Source organism: Heterodontus francisci, chromosome 10, assembly GCF_036365525.1.
Source record: "Heterodontus francisci isolate sHetFra1 chromosome 10, sHetFra1.hap1, whole genome shotgun sequence".
NCBI classification, from domain to species: domain Eukaryota; kingdom Metazoa; phylum Chordata; class Chondrichthyes; order Heterodontiformes; family Heterodontidae; genus Heterodontus; species Heterodontus francisci.
The window spans coordinates 43,435,711-43,456,796 of NC_090380.1; the positions used below are offsets into that span (position 1 = coordinate 43,435,711).

At 41.9% G+C, this 21,086-nt stretch overlaps 1 protein-coding gene across 6 annotated transcripts in view; it reads right to left on the minus strand.

The window, feature by feature from the left end:
* The window catches only part of LOC137374429 (glutamate receptor ionotropic, kainate 1), a 520,770-nt gene that overhangs the window by 100,633 nt on the left and 399,051 nt on the right, over positions 1-21,086 (minus strand). For 5 of the 6 annotated variants that reach the window (XM_068040522.1, XM_068040526.1, XM_068040521.1 and 2 more), the window contains one exon: positions 19,513-19,686. The exons of the other annotated variant lie outside the window; for it this stretch is intronic. In XM_068040522.1, the coding sequence (XP_067896623.1) occupies positions 19,513-19,686 (174 nt within the window). The remainder of the gene's footprint in view (positions 1-19,512; positions 19,687-21,086) is intronic. 6 annotated transcript variants of the gene reach the window in all.

Genomic DNA, 21,086 nt, shown 5'->3' on the forward strand with positions numbered 1-21,086 from the left:
ATTGACACTGTTCTCTGCAGCAAACAGTGAGAGTCCAGACAGCTGTGTTGCCTGCCAGGGTTCGGGACATCTGCTCAGGACTGGAGAGGAACTTACAGAGGGAGAAGGAGGATCCAGTCGTCATGGTCCATGTAGGTACCAACGACATAGGCAGAACAAGGAAGGTGGTTCTGCATAGTCAGTATGAGGAACTAGGTGCCAAATTAAGAAGCAGAACCTCAAAGGTAATAATCTCTGGATTATTACCTGAGCCATGTGCAAATTGGCATAGGGCAAATAAGATTAGAGAAAGTAATGCGTGGCTCAAAGGCTGGCGTGGTAGAAGTGGGTTACGGTTCGTGGGGCACTGGCACCAGTACTGGGGAAAGTGGTGGCTGTACCGTTGGGATGGTCTACACCTGAACCGTGCTGGGGCCGGTGTTCTAGTGAGCCGCATAACTAGGGAAGTAGAGAAGGTCTTAAACTGAAAAGTGGGCACAAGGGATCAAATTTGGGAAGATATGGTAAATCAAGGAGTAGAGATAAGGCAAGAGAGAAAGGTATTAATATGGGAAATGATAAACAGACCGTGACAGGAAGGGACAGAGCATACAAATCAAACAGTAAATCAACAGATAAGGCTAGAGGTTACAAAAATAATAAAAGGACAGAACTAAAGGCTCTGTATCTGAATGCATGTAGCATTCGAAATGAAACAGATGAACTGAGAGCGCAAATAGAAATAAACAAGTACGATCTGATAGCCATTACAGAGACATGGCTGCAGGACACATAGATTGGGACCTGAATATTGAAGGGTAAATGGCATTTAGGAAGGACAGGAAGCTAGGAAAAGGTGAAGGGGTAGCTCTGTTAATTAATGATGGTATTAGAGCAATAGAGAGGGATGACCTAAGTTCTGGAGACCAGGACGTAGGAGCAATTTGGGTAGAGATAAGAAATCATAAAGGCAAGAAGTCACTTGTACAGGCCACCTAATATTAACCACACTGTAGGACAGGGTATAAAGGAAGAAATAATGGCAGCTTGTCAGAAAGGTACAGCGATAATCATGGGGGATTTTTAATCTACATATAGACTGGAACAATCAGATGGGCAGAGGCAGCCTAGATGAGGAGTACATAGAATGTTTTGGGGATAATTTCTTGGAACAATATGTTCTGGAGCCAACCAGAGAGCAGGCTATACTAGACCTGGTATTATGCAATGAGATAGGAATTAATTAATGACCTCATAGTTAAGGCACCCCTAGGTAGCAGCAATCATAATATGATTGAATTTTACATTCAGTTTGAGGGAGAGGCGAGTGGGTCCAAAACTAGTATTTTAAACTTAAATAAAGGCAATTATGAGGGCGTGAAAGCAGAGCTAGCTAAAGTGAACTGGCAAATTAGGTTAAGGGATAGGTCAATAGAGATGCAGTGGCAGACATTTAAGGGAATATTTCAGAATACACAGAATAGATACATTTCAATGAGAAAGAAAAATTCCAAAGGTGGGACCAGCCATCTGTGGTTAACTAAAACAGCTAAAGATAGTATCAAACTTAAAGAAAAAGCCTATAATTGTGCAAAGATGGGAGGCAGGTCAGAAGATTGGACAGAATATAAAAACAGCAAAGAATGACTAATAGATTGATAACGAAGGTAAAATTAGAGTACAACAGAAAGCTAGCTAGAAATATAAAGACAGATAGTAAGAGTTTCTATCGATATTTTAAAAAGGAAACAGTTAACAAAGTGAGCATTGGTTCTGTGGTGTGCCACAGGGATTGTGCTGGGGCCTCAACCTTTCACAAGTTATATGACTTAGATGAAGGGACCAAAGGTATGGTTGCTAAATTTGCTGATGACACATAGAGTCATAGAGAAATACAGCACTGAAACAGGCCCTTTGGCCCACTGAGTCTGTGCTGACCATCAACCACCCATTTATACTAATCCTGCATTAATCCCATATTCCCTACCATATCCCCACCTTCCCTCAATTCTCCTACCACCTATCTACACTAGGGGCAATTTACAATGGCCAATTTACCTATCAACCTGCAAGTCTTTGGCTGTGGGAGGAAACCGAAGCACCTGGCGGAAACCCACATGGTCACAGGGAGAACTTGCAAACTCTGCACAGCCAGTACCCAGAACTGAACTTGGGTCGCTGGAGCTGTGAGGCTGCAGTGCTAACCACTGTGCCACTGTGCTGCCCCACAAAGATAGGTTGGAAAATAACTGGTGAAGAGGACATAAGGGGGCTACAAAGGGATTTACATAGGTTAAGTGAGTGGGCAAAGACCTGGAAAATGGAGTATAATGTGGGAAAGTGTGAAATTGTCCACTTTAGCAGGAAGAATAAAAAAGATGCATATTATCTAAATGGAGAGAGATTGCAAAGGCGGTGGAAGCAGAGGCTTTGAATATTTTTAAGGCAGAGGTAGATAAATTCTTGATAAGCAAAGGGGTGAAAGGTTATTGGAGGTAGGTGGAAATGTTGAGTAATCAGGTCAGCCATGAACTTATTGAATGGCGGAGCAGGCTCGAAGGGCCGAGTGGCCTACTCCTGCTCCTAATTTGTATGTTCCTATGTTTGAATGGATGCTTTTGAAAACTCGCACTTTTCATTAAGTGTTAGGCCTTTGTCCTGCAGATGATTCAAAACACTCCTAACCCTTAGGTTATGTTCTTTAATGGACTCACCATAAACTAAGATGTTGTCCATAAGGCATATTACACCTTCAAGGCCCTGTAGAATATTCAACATAGTTCTCTGGAATATTTCCGGTGCTGATGTAACGCTGAATGGTAGACGGTTAAAACAAAATCTTCCAAATAGAGTAATGAAGGTTGTCAATAACCTTGACTTCTTGTCCAATGGAACTTGCCAAAAGCCACTATTCGTGTCCAACTTTATGAATACGGTACATTTGGACAACTTTGCTAAACTTTCGTCCATTGATGACATCCAATTTACTTCTTGTGCCACAGCCTTATTAAGTTTAGTTAAGTCTACACAAATGTGAAGATCACCGTTCAGTTTAGGAACTGAAACCATTCCTGAACACTACTCTGTGGGTTCAGTAACAGGAGAAATGACACCCATCCTGGTCATGTCTTCTAGTTGATGTTGGACTTGCTTATTAGTGGATATGGAATCTTCATAGGCATGAAAAGATATACTGGTTTAGCATCTTTCTGCAATGCAATATTATATTCGGTCTTCAGTCTGCCTAGACCAGTATACAATTTCAGGAATTCCTTTTGGAAGTGACTCCCGGATTCTTGTCGCTTAACAACTTCTACTTTCTTAATAAGATGAAGGTCAATACAAGCTCTTCTACTTGAGAGAGAATTTCTGATTTGTTAGAACATACAGTGTTTCTAATATCTGCTTTCCCTTGTACTGGAGTGTTGGCTGTAGCTTCCCCTTTACTATCAGTTCAATCCTTCCTGGACCATGTAACTGAGTTTCTGTTGGTTGCAGAAAATGTGTTGATAACCACGGCTCTTTGTCTGATAAGATGGTTACACTTGCTCCGATGTTGAGTTTAAAATTAGGGAATTGTCCATTGACATAAATATCTGCAGACTAAAATGCCTGATTTGGATCATTGATCTCACCAAGAAAGTGTTTTGATTGCTCTCCTGAAGGAAGTTGTTTAACTTCGTTAATCACTCTATTCTTGAATGCTTTTATTTTTGAACTTGTGGGAGTACAGATGTTACTTTGCCACATTTCACCAAAATGCCCTATTTTCTGACAGTGGAAGCATTCTGCTTTGTTTGCAGGACACTTTTCGCGCCTGTGGGTACTTTTGGCGCCACATCGCTGGCGTCTTTCGCTTCCCCACTGAGTATACCCTTTTTTCTGGTGTCTCTTTCACAGTCCTCTGGTTAAGGAACTGTATGGTTGCTGGAGGTTTCCTTAACCAAGGTCTTCCTTCACCTCTCAGGATTGCTCTGTTGTTCTTCCGGACCTCTGCTTGTCTCACCAGCTGAATAGTGTATGATTATTAGGTTACTACAAAGTTAATAACCAGAATACTAATTGTTAAAATCCAACAATCATAAACTAACAACTAACATTATTATAAACTAACATTTGGCTTTATTAGAACTCTTCTTTGTAGCATGGTAAAGTGGGAAAACTTAGGAAATAGGGCACAATATAGACAAGATATCAAGGTCGAGGGATTCTGGGTGATTATGACAGCCATAAAGACGGGGCTAAAGTGTGGCGACTCGAAGAGACTTAGCAGTTGGCAGGAAAAAAGACAGAAGCGCAAGGGAGAGCCAACTGCGAAACAGTCCTGACAACCAATTTTATCTGCAGCACCTGTGGAAGAGTCTGTCACTCTAGTATTGGCCTTTATAGCCACTCCAGGCACTGCTCCACAAACCACTGACCACGTCCAGGCGCTTACCCATTGTCTCCCGAGACAAGGAGGCCAAAGAAGAAGATATCAAGGTAGAGGGATTCTGGGTGCTTATGACAAGTTTTAAAATACTTCCTCACAGTAAAAGGGTGAGATCTTGAGAGCAGACAGCGAAAACAGCTTCTCTAAGAAGAAGATGTAATTTGTCTCGCAATGAGATAAGGAACCTTGAAATGTAAAAGCATGGAATACAATAGTCAATAACTATGTAAATCTAAAAGGTTAGCAACAGCCAAAGAATTATCCTTGCTTGACTAAGAAAGGCATCCTTTAATACAAGACTAATCACTGATTGGGGAAAGGGAGGGTTAATTGATAGCAGTCAGGATAAAAGAAGCCTTGACTGTGTCCCTGTATGGCAGAGAATTTTCAAACAACCACAAGAGACAAGAAAGAGAGACTGACCAAAACACTTAAAGACCAAAAGCTGCAAGAGAAAGAGTCGTGCGCTCTGCTGTCCAGTCTCTAATACGGATAGTATAATCTGTGTTAGACTGTTAATCACTGCCTGAGATTGTGACCGGTTTATCTGAAAACCTAATAAACTTGTCCTTAGCTTTATCTCAATAGAGTTGATTCACAACAAGCTTTGTGCTACCAAGTCTGTTCCCACCTTAAAAGGGGGTATAAACCACCTCTATCTTATCAAATCTTACAATAGCTTTATCCAGGGTGAGGTCTTCTTTAGACTGCAATAAGTCTGATAGGGATTCATCAGCAATACCTACTACAATGTGGTCTGCTTTAAGGTCTCCATATTAACATCCTTCAGCTAGCCTGTAAAGGTCATTGATAAAAGCATTGACTATTGCACCTGGTTTTTGGACCCTTCTGTTGAATCTTGCGCTTTCGAAAATCTTATTGTTCCGCAAGTTGAAATAAGAATCAGAAGCTTTTAAAACTTCATCAAATTTGGCAGATGCCTCATTAATACCTTGTCTTGCAATAACATCATTTGCTATAGCCCTGACAGAATACAACAATGTGTTAACTTGCTCTGCTTCAGACTGGCTGTCTAATTTGGAAGCTATTCTGTATCTGAGAAACCTTTTTCACCGAAGTGACTAGTTTTGGGTTTGATTTGGTCCTTCCATGTGTCCAAACCTCTCTGAAATTGAGAATTTAAGCTTCATTGCTTTAATTTGTTCTACTTCCACTTTTGAGTTTTTCCCTGTAATATTGGAAGTTTCCCATGCTTTTTCAGCCCCCTGCTGATTCCCACTATGGTCAACATTTCTGCCTTTAAAATCTCACCGCTAGACTAAGGATTAATTTCCTCCTTGTATTAAACACAGTTTTATAGCCTTACTGTTATATCCCCATAACTCCATTCTCGTAGAGAATCGAGTATTTGTAGCCTCATTGCTTGCTTTTTTTTTTACCTGCTTTGGACGCCACGTGTGATGGTGCCAACCTCAGATCAACCCTCGCTAAGGTCTTTCCCGGTTACTGCCTACCTAGTGCTGTTTGGGACAATTTTTTTTTTACACACTTTCAGGGTTGCTCACCAGACCCTGGAACATTGCTAGTTCTCCAACTTGAAGCCTGTGATCTCTGGACTGGATTTCTACCGCCGATTCCCTGATTCTCTGTGGCTGGAGCTCGTCCACAGCCTCTTCTCGAGTTCTGCAGTTTTGGCACTTTTTTCAGGTCAGCCCTTTTCAAATAATTGCTTCAAATTCTTCTTCTGGGTGTAGCATGGTAAGAACTATGGTTGTTCTTGATCTCACTGCTGATCACCACATTGCATGTTTGTTTGGTATGCTACCACCTTAGTTAGTATAGCTTAGAGAGATTCTAGGTCTAGAGTGATTAGAACATTAACCTTTATTGCATTATAACTACAGTTTCACATCAGTCTGTGTGAGTCCTCTAATGCTGCATTTATCTTCAAGTCTCACATGTGATCTCTTACATCATCATGGCAACAGCTATTCTTTACACTCTCAGGATTAACCCTTTCAGACCCTTTTACTACATAGTTGTACACTAGAAATTTACCTTAATGTAAATCTTTGTTACTATTGATGGCATCATGGTCATTCTCTCTCATGGGATAAGAAGACAACATCACAGTTCCTCCATATATCCAAGGGATCTATGCACATCAACTATGACCCAAAATCTGATCTGAGGTTTGAAACTTATAATTTGCAGTGATTCAATACCAACATAAATAAAATTCTATATTACATTCGCAGATTGGTTTTGCTCTCACAGTCCAACGAGCCACAGAAATAACAATCAAAAGTATTGTAAATCACTCCTGTTATTCCCAGAATTGAACAGGTCTTTTGTGATACAGATCACAGCCAGTTACCCAACAGTAATTGAGTCTACTTTATAATAGAAGAAAGTTTGAAATCACAATACTCAATACCAGTAAAAAAATAAAATGTTTAAGCTCTAAGAAATGAACTTAAAACATTTGAGTTTTTTCCTGCTGTGCGCAGTCATCAGCAATGGGGCAAGGACAAGATGAGTTCAGCTCTGCTGTCCCTCACAGTCAAATAGCTTGCCAATAGTTGTTGTCTAGCCTCATTGATGAGGAATGGCTGTGTGGGGGAGGAACCACAGGATAGCCTGTGGCTATGAACAGTACTCAGCAAAAGTCAGCACCTTCTGCAGTGGAAATTGGAAAGGGAAACAAAATAGTCCTGTTAAAAAAAACAAGTTGGCAGATTTCCTTTTGCTGAAATTCTTAATTATTGTGGGAAATTCTCAACACCAACTTCAACATGGCTCATTTAAAAATACATATTTAATTTCCAGAAAGGAGAAGAAATTGATCTTCTAAGATAACACCAGTTACATTATGAAAATATATAATATATATATCCAGAAACTCTAGTACAGAGTGATATTTGGTCATATTCAATTAATTCTGAAAAATAAATAAAATCTATCTGATTTAAATGGTTACTATGGTTACACATTGCAATTTTATTACTGTTGTGACAGTTATTTGATTTTATGAAATTCTTGCCTGCAAATCTATTTACAGACATTGGTTTCCCACAGTAAAGCCTTGAACTTTATATTTTATTTCCTGAAAAATCTTGTTCCTATTTTATATGGGAGACCCGTACCTTTACTGCTCAATATCTAAGTAAATGATAGCATGACCCAGGGGAATGTAACATAGACCTCTTGTTATTTGTAATAGTTATGATGTAGAATAGTGAAATAAGTCAATCAGCTTGATTTTAACATTGGAGAAAACAGGTGGTAGCAATTGGCTGCCTATTACATACTACACCCGATTCACCCTTCCAGTGAAAGATAAAATGTGTTTTAGTAAAAAGAAATGGGCAAGGTCAGCTTCAGAATAAAACACATGAAACGTGCAAATAATCAATAGGACTATGACATATAAAAGTAATGATTTTTCCATTTTAAACTAATTTTCAATAAACATTGTGAGGAGGGCAATGCAACTGGTGCAAATTTTATTCTGCATATCAGTAAATCACTACTATCTTCTAAAATCATGGGTAATGATAACTATCACTCTTTTTAAAAATTCCTCAGAGTCTAATAGTGACCTAATTTGAAGCTACTTGAGGATTTATAATGAAGTAGATAGGTAATATTTTATCATTAGAAAATATAAAACACTTTCTCTTAGCCATGTTTAACTAAAATGAATCTCTTTCAGTTTGACACATCAATCACAGTAAAGGTTTCAGTGTTGCTTGTTGAGCGTACGCAGTTTGAGCATCCTACTGTGCTTTACGCATTTTGATTAAATAGTACTACATTTCCCAATCATCCTGGTGCACACCTTTTTGTGTTGATGCTTGCTTAGTGTTTCAGTGCCTGGAAAAGCCTATTTTAAACTATGGTACCTTTCACAAACATATATCAAAGAGGTTAAAAATAATTCTAATGCCATCCAAGTGTTAGTGTTTATAGAATTACATTGTTTTCACCATACATACTCAGAGTGAAGTAAAATCACACCATCAATGGAATATAAGAGAACGGACAAAAAAAAGAGCTGTAACATGTGAGTTGACCCGAAATGTGCCAAAGAACCACTGCCAAAGCCAATAGTGAAGCTGACATAGACCAGTTCTTGTAAAAGTTGGTTGTGCTACTGTTAAGTTGCGTACTTTTGAGTATTGTTACGACCAGGTGAGTTAGGGGTCTAGGGATTCCCTCTCAGCCTTTGCCTGGTTTAACTGTAACATGGTTTCATTTTTAATAACACTGTTTTTAGCTCCCCCTCAGTGAATCCTCATTCACTGCTTTCCAATTGTAAGGCAAAGAAATCAGACAGGTTTTCTTAGATTTAAACAACAAGATGGTAGTTTATTAATCTTAAACTTTAATTTGGGTAACGGCTACGAATACAAGACGCGACCACGCTAGCATGCAAACGCAATAAACACACGCAGATAGAGACAGAAAAAGTAGAAGAAATAAAGGGGAAACGTTTGAGGCGATATCTGGTAGTTATTTACAGTGCTTTAAGTTCAATGTGGAGTCTTTGGTTGCCGGTAAGTCTTGCTGTTCATTGGGGCCCAGTGTACGCTTCAATTTGTTTTGATGTAGGAGTCTTTTCTCTATTGAGGTTTAAGCGACTTCAGTGGGTCCAGAGGCTTGTGTGAAAGTGAGAGAGACTGGCTTGTTCCAGGTTCAATTGCACTCTGCAGTCTGACCCCAAACTGTCCTATGAGCACAATTCAAAACTCCAAGTTGGCCAGCAGGTTAGTCATGTGACTAGCTGTTTAAACAAACTCTTGCATTTGTGGATTTCAAAGCTCTTGGTGGGGGCGGGGGGGGTAGTGCCATCTTTTACCCCGACAAGATGTTGTTCACTATTGCCCAGACCAATCTCTGTTAATTGAATCAGTGTGCAATTCTTTTGTCTCTCTAAGCACTGTCTCTTAGTATGCAAATGTCCGCCAGCCAAGGTGATCTCTTTTTAAACAAGTCATTTCTGCACTCCAGCAACAGTTTAAAATTAACGTTCATATGACAAAATTAATATGCCTCATTCTTAGCAGGTGGGGGGGGGGGGGGGTCTTCATGACAGTATTGTAATTATACCTGACCCCAGTAATGAAACTGTAGTTGCATCTGAAGGTAATGAGGGTTATGACTTCCAATTCAAAAGCATGTTGGAGTGGGCTGAGAAAGGCAATTGTGTATGATGTCATTTACATATGTAGATCCTTTCAAAACCAAACTCTGGTACATGTATAATGCAAGGGTTGGTCCTTAGGGGCACAATTTGTTATAGAGGCGTGGATTTTAAACATGGCCCACATTGCGTGAACAGGGCAGTGGAGGCCTGAAAATGGCTAGCTCTCTGGCCATAGTCATCCTCAAATGGGCCTTCCCAGGGCAGCCCAAGTGCCTATTCGCTTCAGGTATTAGGCCCTTTTAATATGCATTTTACCAGGCTGTGGAACAGAAGGTGCATCAAGATGATTATTTTTGCGGGGCCAGAAGGAGCTCCTCTAGGCTCCAGAAGAAGAATGTGGGCCTTTTTCTCGACGCTCCCCTTCCAAACTAATGACTGATCCCCATGCCTGTACCTATCTGTAACAGAAAAATATCACTTCCTAAACAGATAGAAATATGGAGTTACCAGTGTCCACCTCCTGTACTCTGACCACAGGACCAGGCATTGACCACAGGAAAACTGTTCTATGGTTGGATTTGTTGCGCTGTCTCTCATGGTCAAATATCACTCATTGTGCAACCTCACACACAAAAAAATTAGCTGGGCAAGGGACCAGATAGATGTCAGAACCTATAGAATCATTTTATTGGTGACAGCAAAACTAAGCAGCTCCTGATGGCAGTTTTTCCATTAAATCCTCCATCTCAGCTTTGGCTACAAGCAGACTTTGTAGCTTACTTATACAAGTGAGTCATAATTCACCATATAGATCTTCCGACATCCCAGATTGTCCCAGCCAGAACAAATAAAATTGGATATTAACTTTTGTAACAAGCATACGTGCAGAAGCTTTGAGAGCAGGTGCAGCAGCTATAAAGTTGGACCTGTGATGTCTGAGCACTTGTATGCTCACCTACACAATTCGCCGATTGTTGAAGTATCACCACTACAGCGTAACTGAGGCGATTCAGAAGCAATGAGAATTAACCCAATTACAGGCAATAGAAAGGGGTATTAGAGCAGCATCTCTATATGCAAAATCAGTGGTCAAACCCTCTGTGAATTATGCATATCTAATAATCAGTTTATGTAAATATGTACTTTGGGGAAGAGGAGAGGGAGGCAGATTTCTTGAACCCATTTACAGTTTTATGCACTTAGTTATCAATGTCAATATTTCTTTTATTTCTCAGATTATAACAAGAGACAGCTTGTTGCCAATTATCACAATGAAAACAAAATTATAGGCATGGCTTTTATTAACAAATTTTATTCATTTAATGCTTTAAGCAGTTCTGCATTTTTTATTGCAATTCACAATCCACACTTCTGGGGCTGAATTTTACCAACGCTTTGGGGACAGGTTGGGAGGCGGGAAGGCTGGCAAAATGGCACAGGAAGGGGTCATGGGGCTTGTTCAGCGTCTCTCAGCTGCCATGCCATTTTGCCAGTGGCAGGAAAGCTGGCAGATCAGCCACCCACTGGGAGGCCGACTGAGACACTTAAGTGACCAATTAAGGGTCACTTCCTGCCTCCATGGGCAATTTGCACATACTGGATGGCATCACCGATGCATGGGGAGACCACCCAGTGAAACCTGCCAACCTTCCAGTGGACTCCTGGAAGGTGGGAGGGGGCCCTCCTTTAGGGCAACTCCGTGGGCCACGGAGGGGCCCCCAGCGGCAGTGGCCGGTCCCAGGGCAATGGTGCCGTCTGCCCTGCCTGCCAGACTCCAGCTATCCCCAACCCCACTTACTCCTCTTGGAGGGCACCCAGCCATTGAGGTGCCCTCATACTGCAGCCTCAACTATAGCCACCACTAGCAGCAGCACTACTGATGCTGCTGGGCTACCGGCTCTCTGATTGGGGTGGAAGCTTTTGGGGAAGCGGTGGGGGCGGGGGTGCAGGCTGCTGTCCTATTCTGCCATCTTTAATAGGCAGCCCTGGTGGCAGCCACTGGCAAAATGCAGCCTCGAATCCTTTGCCTGCCAAACTAGAGTCACCTCCTGCTTTCAGCTCCGGTGGTAGGACTTCTGCCACCTAATAAAAATTCCAGCCCTGGTCTCCATTGAATAAAAAGGACATAGAAGCACTGGAGAAAGTGCAAAAAAGATTTACAAAGATGGTACCAGAACTGAGAGATTACAGCTTCAGGGAAAGTTTGAACAGGCATTTTTTTAGAAAACTGTTTCTTAGAGCAGAACCCATAAGGTCTTTAAAATTATGAATGGTTGGACTGTGTGGATGTGGAGAGAATGTTTCCACTTGTAGGAGAATCCAAAACTAGGAGTCATAAGTACAAGGTACTTACTAATAAATCCAGGGGAAATGAGGATAAATTTCCTTCCTCAGAGAGTGATTAGTATGTGGAACTGGCTACAAGAACAGAAGAATAAGCAACAGGAGTAGGTCATTTGGTCCCTTGTGCCTGCTCCGCCATTTGATCAGATCATGGCTGATCTAATTGTGGCTTCAACTCCATTTTCCTTTCTGTCCCCCATAACCCTAGACTCCCTTGTCGATCAAAAATCTATCTAACTCAGCCTTGAATATATTCAATGATCCAGCCTCCACTGCTGTCTGAAGAAGAGAATTCCACAGACTAACCACTCTCAGAGAATAAAATTCTCATCTCAGTCTTAAATGGGAGAACCCTAAATTTTAAACTGTGTCCCCTAGTTCTAGATGCCCCCACAAGGGGAAACATACTCTCAGCATCCACCCTGTCAAGTCACTTCAGGATCTTACATGTTTCAATAAGAACACCTTTCATTCTTCGAAACTCCAGTGAATATAGGCCGAACCTGCACAACCTTTCCTCCCATCCCAGGAATCAGTTGAGTGAACCTTCTCGGAACTGCTTCTAATGAAATTATATCTTTTCTTAAGTAAAGAGACCAAAACTGTACACAATACTCTTGATGCGGACTCACCTTCAGCCAATCCGATTCACACCATGTGATACCAAGGAACGGCTGAAAGCACTGGATACTGCAAAAGCTATGGGTGCTGACAACATTCAAGCAATAGTACTGAAGACTTGTGCTTCAGAACTAGCTGCGCCCCTAGCCAAGCTGTTCCATTACAGCTAAAACACTGGCATCTACCCAGCAATGAGGAAAATTGCCCAGGTATGTCCTGAGCATAAAAAGCAGGACTAATCCAACCGTGCCTATTACCGCCCTATCGATCTACTCCCGATCATCAGCAAAGTGATGGAAGAGATTGTCGACAGTGCTACTAAGCAGTACTTGCACAGCAATATCCTGCTCACTGCGTTCAGTTTGGGTTCTGCCAGGGCCACTCAGCTCCTGACCTCATTACAGCCTTTGTCCAAACATGGAGAAAAGAGCTGCAATCCAAAGGTGACGTGAGAGTGACTGTCCTTGACAACAAGGCAGCATTTGACCGGGTATGGCGTCAAGGTGCCCTAGCAAAACTGGACTCAATGGCAATTGGGGGAAAACTCTCATCTGGTTGGAGTCACACCTAGTGCAAAGGAAGATGGTAGTGGTAATTGGAGGTCAATCATCTCAGTCCTAGGACATCACTGCAGGAGTTCTTCAAGGTAGTATCCTAGGCCCAACCATCTTCACCTGCTTCATCAATGACCTTCCCCCCATCATAAGGTCAGAAGTGGGGATGTTTGCTGATGATTGCACAATGTTCAGCACCATTTGCGACTCCTCAGATACTGAAACAGCCCATGCTCATATGCAGCCAGACCTGGACAACATCCAGGCTTGGGACGATAAGTGGCAAGTAACATTCGCACCACACAAATGCCAGGCAATCATCATCTTAAACAAGGGAGAATCTAACCATCTCCCCTTGATGTTCAATGGCAGTACCATCACTGAAACCCCCACTATCAACATCCTGGGGGTGACCATTGACCAGAAACTGAACTGGACCAGCCAGATAAACGCTGTGGCTACAACAGTAGATCAGAGGCTGGGAATTCTGTGACTAGTAACTCACCTCCTTTCTCCCCAATGCCTGTCCACCATCTACAAGGCACAGGTCAGGAGTGTGATGGAATACTCTCCACTTGCCTGGATGAGTGCAGCTCCAACAACACTCAAGAAGCTCGACAACATCCAGGACAAAGCAGCCCGCTTGATTGGCACCCCATCCATCACCTTCAACATTCACTGCCTTCACCACCAACGCACAGTGGCAGCAGTATGTACCATATACCAAGATGCACTGCAGTAACTCACCAAGGCTCCCTCGACAGCACCTTCCAAACCCCCGACCTCTACCACCTAGAAGGACGAAGGCAGCAGATGCCTGGGAACACCACCACCTGCAAGTTCCCTTCCAAAAGCTACACATCATCCTGACGCAACAATATTGCTGTTCCTTCACTGTCATTGGATGAAAATCCTGGAACTCCCTTCCTAACAGCACTGTGGGTATACCTACACCCCATGTACTGCAGCGGTTCAAGAAGGCAGCTCAGTACCACCTTCTCAAGGGCAATTGGAGATGGGCAATAAATGCTGGCTTAGCCAGCGACATCCACATCCCCCGAACCAATAAATAAAACTAAGGACCTGTACAGCTGTACACTCGATTCCCCTGGCAATAAACATCAACATTCCATTTGCCTTGCTAACCACTTGCTGTACCTGCAAACTAACCTTTTGTGATTCATGCACCAGCACACCTAGATCCCTCTGTACTGTAGAGTTCTGCAGTCTCTCTCCATTCAAATAATACACTGCTTGTCTAATCTTCTGGTCAAAGTGGACGAGTTCACATTTTCCCACATTATACTCCATCTGCCAACTTTTTGCCCACTCACTTAACCTATCTAAATCCCTTTGTAGACTCTTTATGTCCTCTTGACAGCTTACTTTCCGACCTATCTTTGTGTCATCAGCAAATTTTGTAACAATTCGTATGGTCCCTTCATCCAATTCATTGATATAGATTGCAAATAGTTGAGGCCCCAGCACTGATCCCTGTAGAACTCCATTACTAATGGTTTGTCAACCCAAAAATGACCCATTTATCCCTACTCTCTGTTTCCAGTTAGCTAACCAATCGTCTATCCATGCTAATGTGTTACCTACAACACCAAGAGCTCTTATTTTGTGTAGTAACCTTTGATGTGACACCTTATCAAATGCCTTTTGGAATTCCAAGTACACTACATCGACAGATTCCCCTTTATCCACGTTGCTTGTTACTTTCTCAAAGAACTCTAATAAATTAGTTAAACATGATTTCCCTTTCACAAAACCATGTTGGCTCTCCCTGATTGTATTATGATTTTCTAAATGCCCTGCTATTGCCTCCTTAATAATGGATTCTAACATTTTCTCTATGACAGATGTTAGGCTATCTGGCCTATAGTTTCCTGCTTTCTGTTTCCTTTCTTTCTTTAATAGAGGTGTTACATTTACAATTTTCTAATCCACAGGACATTGTTGAGGCAAATAGCTTAGATGCTTTCAAAAGAAAACTAGCCAAGTACATGAGAGAACAGGGATTCGAAAGATATGCTGAAAGGCTGAGATAAGATAGATAGAATGGGAGGAGACTCGTGGAGTATAAACACCAGTACAGACTAGTCGGCTGAATGGCCTGTTTCTGTGACCTGTTTCTGTGCTGTATATTCTATGTAAAAATAGTCTGTAGTCAAAATGATGATCTTGGGCCATGGACTAGAACACCAAAGGGAGACCTAGCTCCATAAGGAGTGACAGATACACGTATGAGCAGATAAGAATATGAAGATCAGAAAAGATTACTCAGTCCATCTTGGTGACAATAATTGAATCAATACTTATAGATGCCAACCACTGCTCTCGTTTTTCAGACAGCAGGTGCTGGTAATGATTAAATTATTCCTGCCTTTCACCCTATCTCATACCTGCCCTTTCGTTCTTTCCTTCCTTTCCCCAGCCCATCCCACACCCCCCAGCCCACTCCTTTTCCTGCCTCTGTACTTGCTTCATGCCGATTACATCTGTAACATTTTCCAGTTCTGAGAAAAGGTCATCAACCTCCAATGCCAATCAGAGTGCTGCCCTTGCCAAGTGTAACCAATTTTGGGGAAAACAGCTACATATTTTAAAATCTGTAGAAGTTTTGTCATCACAGCAGTAACTGGGGCCATTCCCCTCCCAGGTGGTCAGGGATGTAGTGAATGGTTGGAAATCCTTTACAGCTGAAGCTCTGCCATCACCGAGAGGAAAGTTTTCCTCCACTGAGCCCAAATTGGAAAAGCAATCCATTTTCTAGTGCTGCTATTATTCAGCTAGGACAGAACATTCAACAAAAATGAAGTAAACAAAACATCTTTCATCAAATACATGGGTGGCAAATGTAAGGCCCCATCAAGAAGAGAGGTAAATCACTCAGACTTACAATGGTCCTTATTTAGGACCTTTTTCACAGCAGTGAAGTTGTTATGTTCTTTTAAAGTTCATGTACAATTATTGTTTGTTCAGTCCCATAAATAACAGCTTGTGCAGTGACTTATTAAGCAAGTTGGTATCACAGATATTGGTTCTGTATACACTGCAATAAATTGAATTTCTGCCCATGTTTACACAGAACAATTTTTGTTACTTGCCTTTCATGAATTCAAACTTATAAAATGTTGTGTGTTGTTACTTTGCCAAAATCTGCAATTCGGAGCACCTAGCTACCGATATTAATTGTGAAGTGTTGTGTGGACTGCAAATGCCAGCATTTTCCTAATGCTCATTAGTGTGATTATTGACAACTGTGGAGAATAAGCTCCCTAAACACTGGCTCTGCCACTGTTAAAATTGAGGCATTAGTAAGCAGTAGCACTGCCATTTTCTAAGACAGTGAAAACAGTATCTTGTTCTGAGAGGCAAAGGGAAATCTGATACTTCAACTGAGTCTTTACAAATATTGTTAATGTGTTTGCCTAGTTACCATTGATGAAACTCCCTTACATTAATCCCTTTTTCTTCTCCTTACTGCTCCTCTTCCTTTTTTGTTTGGCTCTCTGCCTTGTTAGTAATGGTTTTATGATGGTTTACTGTGAATTTTTATTACAACAATAAGTTACTTAAACCATCCAGTGTATTTTACAATCTTCCACGAACTGTTGCTTTCCTTTTAATAATTTGCTGCTTTCTTTTTGTTTCCTATCAATTCAATATTAGCAAGTAGGCTGCATTAAGTACTTTTCAGATGCTGGATTTTATTTAGGTGCTGATGCCATTTTTAAAAGGCTGTCAGACCTACCGGGAAATTTAAATACTTAAAGGGAAATGGAATTAAAAGAAATAAATACATCTCTTTTGCCCCTCTCCAACTGCCCCAATAACAATTAAATTAATTATTTGCCTCCCCCCCCTCCAAAACACATAGCTTGACCATCTGACCTTCCCCCCCCCCCCCCACCCCAAACTGCACAAACTTTCAACTACAACCCTTCCAACCCATCCCCAACACCCATGATGCTAATTTGACCCCATTCCCCCAACCCCCACACTGATAAATGTACCTCCCCCAACTCCCCACAAGTGTTCTGCCTCGATTATCCAGATGGAGAATTCACTGCCAGGAACAGTGGTGGAGGCAGAAACCCTCAATTCTTTTAAAAGATACCTGGACATGCACCTGAAGAGCTGTAGCCTGCAAAGCTATGGACCAGGTACTGGAAGGTGGGATTAGATTGGGCGGCTAGTTTTTTCAGCTGACACGGACATGACAGGCTGAATGGCCTCCCTCTATGCCGTAATTTTTCTTTGGTTCATTGTTTCTACGGGGATCCAAAGGCTTAGCAGTGCTGGCCGCTGGGCTGAAGATTGCGGCAGGACATCAGGAGGCGATGGGAGAGTAATTAACTCAGGTATTTTAATTTATTTAAATATTTAAATTGTGGTCCCGTCGCTGAGTGGCAGGAGGGCCGCCAGGAGACCTCACTGCCACCGGTAATATTGGGCTGGGCCTTGCTGGCGTCGAGGTCAGTGGCGGACCTCATCCGGGGCCAGCTTCATGCCTCCCCTGCCATGGATCCCAATGTTGAGGGCTCCTTAAAATGCAGCACTATATTTTATTGAATAAATTTAATAAGAACATTTTTTAAAAAAGACAAGCTGCCGGAAAAATCATCCTTTCAGCTTAAGATGATAACCTAGTTTGCAACACTGTATCCTACATTGCAAAGGACTGTGAGGAGAGAGACAAAATGTCTGCTAATATCCCAGAAAGAATAAAGACCCAGGAATTTAGAGGAACTACCTGTTCTCTCAGCAAGCAGAGAAATACTGCTAACTGCTATGTTTGAATGACTGAGTGACTGTCATGTGACAAACCCCTTCCCATCTGTGGTTTTAAGCTGGTGTTTTCTCTGCAGCAGAGGAGAAGCAACAGAACTCTGACATGAGCAGACCCTAAATGGGGGTCTCTCTCTCTCTCTCACTCTCTCCATTCCAGCTTGAAAGTTTTCAAATCCTGCTTGTTGACTAAAAACCTTTGCATACTCCGGCTACAATCAGAAACCCCAATGGAGGAAATCATCCACATCGCTAACTCCAAGAGACTCACTGAACCAGCCATCTACCTTTTCAAACTAAAAGCCTCAGAACCACTAAATTCAGCTAGACAACAGCTGAATCACCAAACTTCACAGACTGTATACCTTTTTTAATGGACTCTAACTCAACCAATTTACCTTTCCCCACTCTGTAACCTATTTGTGAGCATGTCAACCTCTACAGTGTGTGTGAGAGAGTGAAAGTTGGCTCATGTATATTATTTTATTAGTTTGGTTTAGGTACAATAAAGTTAACCTCTTTCTTTGTTAAACTAAGAAAACCGGTCCGATTGGTTCTTATTATGATCATAGAACGCAAGTAATCAAACAGCTACTGAATTGGCCAGTACATCCACTTTAAGAAAGAATTAAACCTGTCCATGATCTTGCATGCGGTGGCCGGGGCCGGCACTCATGTGCCTTCACTTTCCCGTCCAGTGGGGTGTGACGGGGTCAAATCTGCATGTGCAGTGTACTCGGCGGGGTGGCGGGGGGGGGGGGGGGGGGTGGCTGATGGAGAAGGATGACCTCTACACTTTGTGCAACTGTGGGGGCGGGTGGAAGGTCACATTTTAAATGCAAGAGCTTTTGGGGGGGGGGGGTGAACAAGGCAGCCATTTATTTCCTTTGTATTGCGGGGGGGGGTGGGGGTGGGTGGTGAGTATGGGCCAAAAGTCAATTCAGAGTGTTTTTATTGGTGGGGGGGGGGGGGGCGGGTACGGGCTTCAACTGTGCAGGTCTGACAGCCCTTTAGAAATGGCACCAGTTCCTGTGCAGAGGCAGCTGATGCCATTGCCAATGTCGCAGAGCCCGTCCCCGCCACGTGATGGGGCCGGACCGCCCAATGTATGCAGATGAGCTGCTGTGCATTTTTGTTTGGAATTAAATTCAACCCTATATGTGCATTCAGTGGACCTTTCAGAGATATGATCAGCATATTAGTTGCTTTGTTCTTTCATTTGCACCATCTGGACTTGGACTACCAGAACTAATTTAATTTGTCAACATCTGTAAAGGTGTATAATTTCAATTGGTAGCTTGTTCTGCTTTCCATTTATCAAATGCAACAGCCTAATGAGGCATGAATGTCTGAATCACAAGATCATAAACGAATCCATTCACTTCTTTTGCTGCCCTGCCATACTTCACCATATAGAATGAACATGACATTAGGTGTTTCAACAGGAATATCACGTGGGAACCAGAAACAAAATGTTAAATAGCTATAATCTCCACTTGACAAAATGGGCAATCTCATGGGCAGCAAAATTCTCCCACTTTTTGGCAAAAGTCACAATTTGCAGTAATCTGTATCTTAGGGAATTATTAATTTAACAGTGCCTGTTTTCCTCAACACGTCTTCCATTATTTCATTGATAACTACAGATTCTTCCGGTACATTTAAAATGCACTTACTGTTATCATCCCATCCAGAAATCCTGAATCAGGTTTGGGAGGTGCTTGAAGCTGTTCCATGGACCACTTCTCAATAATGGATGCAACACGTGGGTTGTCAATATTTAGGAGGCGAAACCCTGTCATATTGACACCACTATATCGATAGGGTTCCAGGTTCAATGCAAACAGATCCTGTAGAGATAGTCCACAAGACAGGAATTTCAATTGTTCATTACACTCTACTTAAGTTATTGATGATAGACCCATGTGAGATAAAATTACTACATGTTAATACAAAATGCAGGGTCATGCCATGGGCAGGGTTACAGCACTTCTGGTAATTACTGCCACTGGAATGACGCTTTAAAAATATTCAACATAAATAGCAACCAAGAACAAACAACTGCAGTCATTTCAGAAATATAATTTGAATCCATTTGCTTTAATTAGTATGTATATCCATTGAGACTACCCTTCTGCTCAATATGTATTCAGATGATTGTTACCTTAGGAGAGGGAGAAGATATGTTCAGTTCCCAATGAAAGAATATGGTTAGCGACAGAAACATAGATATTTTGTTGCTTCACCTACCTCTAATATCACTGCCATGGAGGCAAGCTTATATTTGACACTATCATGGATAACTCAGATCAGATAGTCCTTATCCTAATGAGTCCAAATCAAATTTTACAGCATTATGGACAGCAGCCAGGTATGAATGACATCCAGCATGCTGTTAATCTTTCAATGCAGTACTGATTGTGAGCCATCCCTTATTTCTGACAAACCAACAGTCTAAACTGTAGTTATGTCAGCTGCTATGTTAGTCAAATGAGTATTGAGTGCAAATTGTATTCAGCAATTAGTTTAGTTTAGTTTAGAGATACAGCACTGAAACAGGCCCTTTGGCCCACCGAGTCGGTGCCGACCATCAACCACCCATTTATACTAATCCTACACTAATTCCATATTCCTACCACATTCCCACCTGTCTCTATATTTCCCTACCACCTACCTACACTAGGGGCAATTTATAATGGCCAATTAACCTATCAACCTGCAAGTCTTTGGCATGTGGGAGGAAACTGGAGCACCCGGAGGAAACCCACACAGACACAGGGAGAACTTGCAAACTCCACACAGGCAGTACCCAGAATTGAACCCGGGTCGCTGGAGCTGTGAAGCTGCGGTGCTAACCACTGCACCACTGTGCCGTCCTATTAGCTTACGAACAGGGAAAGCAAATTGTAAACCAACCCCTTCTTTTAAAATTCTTTCATGGGATGTGGGTGTTGATGGCAAGGCCAGCATTTGATGCCCATCCCTAAATGTCCTTGACAACTGAGATGCTTGCTAGGTCATTTCAGAAGGCAGTTAAGGGTCAAGCACATTGCTGTGGGGCTGGAGTCACATCTAGGCCAGACCAGGTAAAGACAGCAGATTTTCTTCCCTAAATGACATTAGTGAACCAGATTGGTTTTATGACAATTGAGTTTCATGGCACCATTACTGAGACTAGCTTTCAATTCCAGATTTTTATCAATTAATTGCATTTTTATTAATTAATTGAATTTAAATTCCGCCAGCTGCT